The sequence below is a fragment of the Gorilla gorilla genome, chromosome 17, assembly GCF_029281585.2.
Source record: "Gorilla gorilla gorilla isolate KB3781 chromosome 17, NHGRI_mGorGor1-v2.1_pri, whole genome shotgun sequence".
NCBI classification, from domain to species: Eukaryota; Metazoa; Chordata; class Mammalia; order Primates; family Hominidae; genus Gorilla; species Gorilla gorilla.
This window is the reverse complement of record NC_073241.2, coordinates 36,440,392-36,449,841: the sequence shown is the minus strand read 5'-3', so window position 1 is coordinate 36,449,841 and position 9,450 is coordinate 36,440,392. Positions and strand designations below refer to the sequence as shown.

General features: G+C 50.9%; 1 protein-coding gene across 1 annotated transcript; it reads left to right on the top strand.

The window, feature by feature from the left end:
• The first annotated feature begins 4,766 nt into the window (after nt 1–4,766).
• MC5R (melanocortin 5 receptor) lies at nt 4,767–8,730 on the top strand. Its single transcript, XM_004059218.3, has 2 exons — nt 4,767–4,892; nt 6,343–8,730. The coding sequence occupies exon 2, from the start codon at nt 6,382–6,384 to the stop codon at nt 7,357–7,359; it is 978 nt and encodes a 325-aa protein (XP_004059266.3). The 5' UTR covers nt 4,767–4,892; nt 6,343–6,381; the 3' UTR covers nt 7,360–8,730.
• Nucleotides 8,731–9,450: the final 720 nt, after the last annotated feature.

Genomic DNA, 9,450 nt, shown 5'->3' with positions numbered 1-9,450 from the left:
CAAACATAACCTTCCCCAGGGACTTTCAGAATCTTGACCTACATGGCATTGCAGAGATTACGTCTTTCTAGCAGTCAAAACAAAACAAACATTAAATACAAATGAGAAACCAAAATAGAAATTTGAAAATTCCCCCAAATCCCACACCAAACCCCAAGTCCTCCTTTTCTGGCTTGAGAGGGAATATTGGGGGTTGGTGTGGAAGGGTCCCACTGTGCCAACAGTGTGTGAAGCCTGCTTGTCCAGGGCCGGTTTTCGTTTTCGGCCTTGACACCCCAGAGTCAGGATTACTTGGTAATTTTGCTGCAGCTGCAAAGAGCTGGGCCTGAGCATGAATTGGCAGCATGCCCAGGCAGGGGGTGGAGAAAGGGATTCAGCCCAGGGGCCTGTTCATCTCGTGAGGTTCTGCCAGTGATACACAACCTTCTTCCCAGCTGAACTCCTCCAGTGCCATCTCCTCGCCGTGGCTGGGCTGCTCTAACGCTACAGATGTGAAAGTGTTGTGCTGCTGCTTAAGCCCTGGCAAGGCTTCTCCTTGCCTTAGCCTCAGTACCTTTGTAGAACCTGCAAAGCCTTGGGTGCCCTCACAAGCTCTTTCTCCAGTCACTGGCACTCTCTCTCTCCCTCAAAGAAACCCACCCCTCCCGCCTTAGCGCCCTAGCTGGACGTTCCCCAGCCTCCTCCCACCTGGTGACCGCGTTTCACCCTTCAGCCCTCAGCTTCCATCTCCTGCTTTGGCCCACCCTGTACCCATCACGGGCCTCTCTGCATGTCCAACTCTCTTCCCTTCGCTTCATGCTCTCTCCCTGTTCCTCTCTGCCTGCCTTTGGGATCCCAGGGCACCTGCGTTTCCTCCTCTGTGGCAATAGGACTGAGGCACAGGACTTGAGTCCTTAGACTGTGATTAAGCACAGATACCACCTGGAAGTCTGGATTCAGATCCTGATCCTGCTTTCATCACCAACTGAGAAGTCACATGACTACTCAGAGCTTCAGCTTCCCCATCTGTAAGATGATGGGAAGAATGTCGACTTTATAGGGCTGCTGGGAGAATTCGCTGAGAATACGGACATGCAGACCACAGTATTGGACACTGCAGGCTCCCAGCAAATGTTCATTTCCTTTTCTCTAAGTAAGGTGGGAAACTCGTGCATATCTAGGATTGCATTGCCCAATGTTCATGTGTGACGTGGGCAAGTGAATCTACATAAACGTGGGCTTTGGATTGAGAAGATTTGGATCAACAGCTGGTGGCACCACTGACCAGCCAAATAGTGTCAGAAACTCCATGAGCCTCAGAGTCTGTGTCTATGAATATGGTAATAATGTTAATACCTTCCAGGGTTGCTTTAAGGACTACCTAAGTTAATATATGAAAGTATTTTGTAATCCTTGGAGTTTAAAAATTGTCATAACCCAGCACTTGTGATTATCTTGCTTTCTCAGCACTCACTTGGGTGAGCTTTGCCTTGCAGCAGGTCTTTTGGTGCCTTCGTCCAGACCCTTGGTGGCGTTGAGCACAGAGATGACATTTGATAAGAGTTTTCTGGCGCCATAAGAGCGACAGACACAGAGCTGTGCCAGACACCTCAGGGGAGGACCTGCTGCCCAACTGTAGGGGTGGTCTGCTGCCTCCCTCAGCTGTCAGCCCCTCCGGTTTGGCCTCACACCTTCCCGGAAGCAGCTTGCTTCTGGTGACTGAGCTGGGTGGGGCATGAGGGCTGAGGTTGTTGGAGCTGCCTGGCAGCTCTCTTCTCTCCCTCCCCTCCCATCCCTCCCTCCGCAGGCCTGCCCCCAGGAGGCTTCCCCACAGCATCCTGCACGGTGAACTCTTCAGAGCCTGTGACTCAGAGAACCCATGCCGAGACATCCAGTGTCCAGCTAGATTTGACCCTTGCAAGCCTTCACAGATATGACTCCACGGGTTGTCTCTGTGCACTTGAATTGAGAATCCTCTTTGTCGTCATTGTTCAAGAAATAAAACACCTCGGTTGTTGCATGTTATGCTGGTCTTTGACAGGGAAAGGAACATTCCTTCCTGGGTGGCTCATGTCATCGTGTGTGTCCAGCATTGTCATTAGGCTGCTGTTTGGGAGAAAGTTTCCAATGACAGGAACAGTTGAAGAGCTTAGTGTCTATTCTCTTAACTCTATTAACCTTAATTCAATTATTTTCCTGCAAGAAACCCAGAATTCCTACATCACCTAAGGTGTTTCGGAATATAAAAATAATCAAAATATTTCCCCAGTTTATTAAACAAAGTTAGGGTAACTTATATACCAAAATCTGATAAAGACAGTATGAAGACAGGAACACTGCACATCAAATCCAGCAGCATTTTAAAAGAATAATGCCCGGTGGCACCAGGGCTCTCAGAGAGGCTGCGTCCTGCAGGGGAAAGTGCTTGGGCTCTGAGTCAGTCGGGGCTCAGCTATCTAGCGCTGGAAGCTGGGGCTTGCTAAGTAAGCTCTCCCAGCACCGGTTCCTTCCATTGTGAGAGGAGAAACCCACTTCTAGGGTTTTGTAAAGGTTGAGGAAGGTAATTCCTGTGCAGCACTCAGGGTCGCCCCTGCACATAGGGCCCCTGGGCCAGCCGCCCTCACCACTGTGGGAGGCTGCCTGCTGCGGTCCAACTGCTCATCTTGCACAGAGCCCTCCATTTTGAGCACTTTCCTGGGACACCAGGACCTTTTGCAGAGCCCTCTCTGATCTGATCTTGGATGTGAGGACTATATGTGGGAGTGCTTGACCCTGCCGATGTTTTCAACACGCGGAAATGGGTTCCCTCCCTCACACCACATTCCCAATGTGTATTCTCAACATTCAGAACCTCCTTCTAGAATTCCACCCTGTGGCTCCCAGCATGGCTTGGGACTCCAGTGGTGTGAGGCCAGCCAGACTGTGGTCCCCACACTTGAAATACTGGAAGGTTGTGATCATCTGCAAAGCCCAAGGAAAGCTCTGGTAGTGATATGGCCCCGTGCATCCTGCCCTGGCTTGCAGGGCAGTGGCACTTCTGCTTATTGTGAGTATAATGATTCTTTTGGGGGTTGAAGGTCAGTTTTAGGTGTCAGAGAAGGAGTGGGGTCCAGAAACTATTGCAAAAGGCCAGGATATTTGGTGAGAGGACATCCTTTGTTCTTTTTTGCTGGAGTAAGGAAAGCCTGTGTGGTTGATAAAGCCTGGCATGGCATGTGCAGTCCTGGAGGAGGGGTGAGAGCCTCGGGCAAAGAGGGGCGTGGTAGGGCCACAGATGAAGGCTCCCAGGCACTGGGCCTCCTTCCCAAAGAACAATCATCAGGACATCCCAGAGACCACTGTCCAGGAGAAACGGGGTGACAAGCCCTCTTTGAGCTCGGGAGCATTTTAATCAGTGCTCAAGAGGAAGAGAAAAGAAACAAAAAGTGCAACCAGCCAGAAAAACAACCAAGCAGCTACCCACCCAACCACCCATCCACCCACCCACTGACCCAACCAACCAACCAACCAAGCAACCACCCACCCAACCACCTATCCATCCACCCACCAACCCAACCAACCAACCAACCAACCACCCACACAACCACCCATCCACCCAACCCACTGACCCAACCAACCAACCAACCAAGCAACCACCCACCCAACCACCCATCCACCCACCCACCGACCCAACCAACCACGCAACCACTCACCCAACCACCCATCCATCCACCCACTGACCCAACCAACCAACCAACCACCCTCCCAACCACCCATCCACCCACCCACTGACCCAACCAACCAACCAAGCAACCACCCACCCAACCACCCATCCACCCACCCACCGACCCAACCAACCAACCAAGCAATCACCCACCCACCGACCCAACCAACTAACCAACCAAGCAACCACCCACCCAACCACCCATCCACCCACCCACCGACCCAACCAACCAACCAACCACCCAACCACCCATCCACCCACCCACTGACCCAACCAACCAACCAACCAACCACCCACTTACCCAACCAACCCCCACTTACCCAATCAACCAACCAAGCAAACATCCACTCACCCAACCAACCACCCACCCACCCAACCAACCAATCAACGAACCAAGCAACCACCCACCTACCCAACCAACTACCCCCCACCCACCCACCCAAGCAAGCGAGCAAGCAACCAAGTAACCATCTACTCACTCAACCAAGCAAACACCCACCTACCCAACCAACCAATCAACCAACCAAGCAACCACCCACCTACCCAACCAACCAATCAACCAACCAAGCAACCACCCACCTACCCAATCAACTAACCCCCCCACCCAACCAGCCAAGCAACCAAGTAACCATCCACTCACCTAACCAACCAACCAATCAACCAATCAAGCAACCACCCACCTACCCAACTAACTAACCCGTAACCACCCAACCAACCAAGCAAGCAACCACCCGCTCACCCAACCAACCAATCACCAAACAAGCAACCACCCACCCACCCACTCAACCAACCAACTACCCAACCAAGCAACCACTCACCCAACCAACCATTCAACCGACCGCCCGACCGACCGACCGACCGACCGACCGACCGACCAACCAACCAACAAACCATCCAACAAACCATCCAGCCAACCATCCAACCATTCAAGAATGTGTTCGGGGGATTTTCGCTCGGGGCTGACGAGGTTCTCTGGCCGCTGTGCCGTGCTGGGCCACTAGGTGGCAGCGGAGGCCGCCCGGAGCGACAGCCGGCGGTGCGGAGGCGGGCCCGGCGCGGGCAGACAGGAGGCTTAAAGCCCCGCAGAGCCGTAGCCGCCTAGCTGGGGGAGAGGCCCGTCCGGGGCTGGCCCTGAGCGCCGAGCGGCCGTCAGATCCCGGGGACGCCGGGGGCCCGGGCTTAGCGCCGCGGCCCGCGAGGAAGAGCACCGGTAAATAGCCACAACTTTCTATCTCCTTGAGATCCCGAGAATAAGTGCAAAATCGCGCTTCCGCTGCATGTGGAAGTGAGCGGGGCGACAGCTAGCTTGCCACGTGAGTTTTTAACACAGCTCGATATGATGTTTAGTATAATTGCATAATTTACCGATATATCTGAGCTGGAACTCAGCTGTAACAAATGATTGTAGTTCAATAAATGCTTATGATTACCAATTTTTTCCTTTTTTATTTTTATAGATTTAGGGGGTACAGGTGCTGTTTTGTTACATGGATGTATTGCATAGTGGTGGAGCCTGGGCTTTTAGTGTAGCCATCACCCCTATAGTGTACATTGTACCTATTAAGTAATTTGTTGTCCCTCACCCCCTCCCTCCCTCCCAAAGTGATTACAAATATTAATAATGACAGTTATGACAGAAATTCTCTCCAGATGTGATCTGAGTTTGGAGGGCAAAGGGATTTTTGAAAATGAATCATAAGAGAGAAATTTTGCAACAAAGGAGTGTGGTACATTTAAATTGCTGTTTTTTTTTTTAATACTGTGCTCACGCGGACCTAATAAACTATCAAGCAGACCTCATGGAATTCCACATAATGCAGAAGCGAGGGAAAAATAGGTATTGAGGGAAAAGCAGCACCGTTTTCCTCAATTTTAACATGTGTGTGCAGCCTACACTTACAAACTTAAGACAGTAGCTTTTAACATGTGACTTTGCTCAGGGTAACAGACCATTCTGGTTATAGCCTTACTTACAGCTGTGGAGGCTGAATCCTGGTGGGTCTAAGAAGTGTCAGGACAAGTGTTGGGGATGCACCTGTCTGTCTGTCTTAAGGGAATACGGGTCTGCGCAGTCTTAAATCGGAGCTCCCTTGAGGAGAATGTTGTGCAGTAGCCTTAGGAATGTGAACATTGGGAGACTGGCTGGGATTTTGTAGGTTATGAGTTGGGGACACTTATGATAGTGAACTTGAGCCCAGGAGAGAAGCCATAAAAAGTGAAACTGTCCTGGGCACATGGAGGTGAGTGTCTCTCTAGTAAGATGCATGTGAAAGGCTGGGAGCTGAAAGCAAGGAGAGCAGAAGAGGCTGGTGAAGATTCTAATCTGCGTGTCCAGGGGCACTCTTCCAGGTCTCAGGAACGCAGGTCAGAAGGTGCAAGCCAGCTGCCGGGCACGTGGCTCACCCCTGTAGTACCAGCACTTTGGGAGGCTGAGAGAGAAGGATCGCTTGTGGCAAGGAGTTTGAGACCAGACTGGGCAACATAGGGAGACCCTGTCTCTTAAAAAAAAAAAAAAAGGATTGAGTGAGCCGAGCCCAGTCCTCTGATGCACTGTGTCATTCATCCCCTTTCTTAGGCTGTGTTGGTTCTAGGCAAGCTGCTGTCTTTCTTTGGTAGGCTGCTAACCTCTTTGGATTGTGAATTTAAAACATGTTTTACAGTAAATTTGCTGCCAAGACAAGAGGTGTATTTCTCCGGCAATGAATTCCTCATTTCACCTGCATTTCATGGATCTCAACCTGAATGCCACAGAGGGCAACCTTTCAGGACCCAATGTCAAAAACAAGTCTTCACCATGTGAAGACATGGGCATCGCTGTGGAGGTGTTTCTCACTCTGGGTGTCATCAGCCTCTTGGAGAACATCTTGGTCATAGGGGCCATAGTGAAGAACAAAAACCTGCACTCCCCCATGTACTTCTTTGTGTGCAGCCTGGCAGTGGCCGACATGCTGGTGAGCATGTCCAGTGCCTGGGAGACCATCACCATCTACCTACTCAACAACAAGCACCTAGTGATAGCAGACGCCTTTGTGCGCCACATTGACAATGTGTTTGACTCCATGATCTGCATTTCCGTGGTGGCATCCATGTGCAGCTTGCTGGCCATTGCAGTGGATAGGTACGTCACCATCTTCTACGCCCTGCGCTACCACCACATCATGACGGCGAGGCGCTCAGGGGCCATCATCGCCGGCATCTGGGCTTTCTGCACGGGCTGCGGCATTGTCTTCATCCTGTACTCAGAATCCACCTACGTCATCCTGTGCCTCATCTCCATGTTCTTCGCTATGCTGTTCCTCCTGGTGTCTCTGTACATACACATGTTCCTCCTGGCGCGGACTCACGTCAAGCGGATCGCGGCTCTGCCCGGGGCCAGCTCTGCGCGGCAGAGGACCAGCATGCAGGGCGCGGTCACCGTCACCATGCTGCTGGGCGTGTTTACCGTGTGCTGGGCCCCGTTCTTCCTTCATCTCACTTTAATGCTTTCTTGCCCTCAGAACCTCTACTGCTCTTGCTTCATGTCTCACTTCAATATGTACCTCATACTCATCATGTGTAATTCCGTGATGGACCCTCTCATATATGCCTTCCGCAGCCAAGAGATGCGGAAGACCTTTAAGGAGATTATTTGCTGCCGTGGTTTCAGAATCGCCTGCAGCTTTCCCAGAAGGGATTAAGCACAAAGTGCTCCTCTCTGTGGCTCTGTTCTCCTTTGTTTGCTCACCTATGACAAAGCGACAGCCAAGGGGAGGCGGGAGTGCTAGCATCCCCTTTTTCTCTTTACCAGCTCAGACATGGGCCTAAGAGGCTCTCTCTGTTCAGTTCCTGGTGATTATGTCCAACATGCAAGGGTTGCTTATCCACTCTGGGAACAGTCATGACAATTTCTTACTGTCCTTTTGTGTCCTATGGTTTCTACTGCTCCCACCCATTTCTGGGGGCCCCATCCACCCTCCACCTAGCAGGCATGTGCTCGGGGAATGCACAGCACCCTCAGTGCAAGCCAGGCATGATGAAACACGTATTGTGACGGGAAGAAAACCGTGATATCGACGCCAGGTGGGATTGCTTCTTCTCCCCAGAAGCAGGTCCACACTCTGCTGGCTGCACTCTGAGCTATGCATGCTTTTCAGGGAAGAAAAGAGTGGCCAGATTCTTTCCATCAGAAGCAATCTGTTCATTTGTTCTGAAATGTCTTCTTTGCTCCCCTTGCCTGAACTTTTGATTCATGGCTTTTGTTCATAATTGTCCGAATAATTGTACTTCTGTCAATCATGGTGTTGCGCTTACCCAGACATAAAACCTTATGCTACAAACCCTGCCTCATGTGCTGTGGAAGACTCTGTGACTCTTTCTTACCGTCTTATTTGGGCTCAATCTGGGGTTTCCAAATGGGTGTTTGGGGGCATTCCAGGGGCTCAAGGAGTTCAAGGTGCCCAGTGCTGCATGTAGCACACGTCCACAGCCAGGCTTGCTTTGAGTGGCTCACACCGGATCTGTGTTGGAGTCTGAACTCTGGCCTGTGTACTTGGAGGCATGTCAATCTCATTTCAGCAGCCAACAAAGGTCAGGGCCCAATCTATAGCCCAGGGAGCCCCATCTTCTCCCAACCTAGACTGGAGCAGAGAAACCTGAGTTCAGGTGCTAATTCTGCCTTTCACTGCTGTGTGGCGTGAATCATCTCATTTCAGGTTCCACATCTGTGCTGACTGTACACGATGGCCATGAGAACTGCAAAATTGTGAGAGCTTCTTGTAAATTTGTAAAGCACTGTAGGGTTTGCTTTTTATTTTAAAGAAATGCTCGGGTTAGAGGCATGAGCCAGAGGTTGCAGTGAGCCAAGATTGCACCATTGCACTCCAGCCTGGGCAACCATTCAAGACTCTGTCTCAAAAAGAAAAAGAAAAAGAAAAAGAAATGACTAGATAGGGTAAATACTAAGGAAGGACACAGGGGCCAATGGTCAGAGCAGTGGCCTGGACACCAGGAGGTTTGTGTGGTCCTTCTCTGAAGCAAAGGGCTGGAGTCCTTGCAGCTCTCACAGTCCACTCTTGTAATAACTTTTGGTATGATTCCTATTTTCTGCTTTGTATTGGACATTCACATCTAGACTGCACCCAATGAAAAAAATGTAAATAAAGCAGAGGACCATTGGGTCACACAACAGTGAGCTGCTAGTGCAGAAGAGGGACCCTTCCTGTTGAGGCCTGCCAGGACAGAGGGGCTTCCTGGGTGTAGCCATATCAATAACTTATGCACTTGACCCGTGCCCCTGGGAATGCAGAGTCCAGGAAAGAAACGGTGCTGGCATGAACATGAGTGTGCATAAGACATCCAAATCATTTGAAAACTGGCAAATTAGCAGGCTGTTGGCAACTGAGTTTTGAAGGGGCAGCTATCTTTTCAAATGTTTCCTGTTCCTTGTTGCTGAAAATTCATGTGTGTATCCACGAATGGGCAGTAAGTGGTTCCGTGTAACCACCATGGGGAACCACAGTGCATTGTTCCCATGGGACGTGTCTCAGGAGCCTGGCTTCCGTGAAAGCTGGCCTCTCTTCTGCCCCACGCATCTCGGTGGCCCCATGTCCTACAGCAGCTTCAGGCATGGAGCAGGTGCACCAGGAATGCTTGTTATTGTTGCAAAACAAATGTGTATCGACTCTTCTGCCTGCTAGACCTGAGTACTAAATGAGTTCCAATCCTATGGGCAGAAACTTCAACCCTGTGGTTGACACTGGCCCCGTCTGGGAACCCAATTCTCTTTAGGC

Coding starts and splice junctions, on each gene's coding strand:
- MC5R (XM_004059218.3), top strand. CDS start 6,382: ATGAATTCCTCATTTCACCTGCATTTCATGGATCTCAACCTGAATGCC.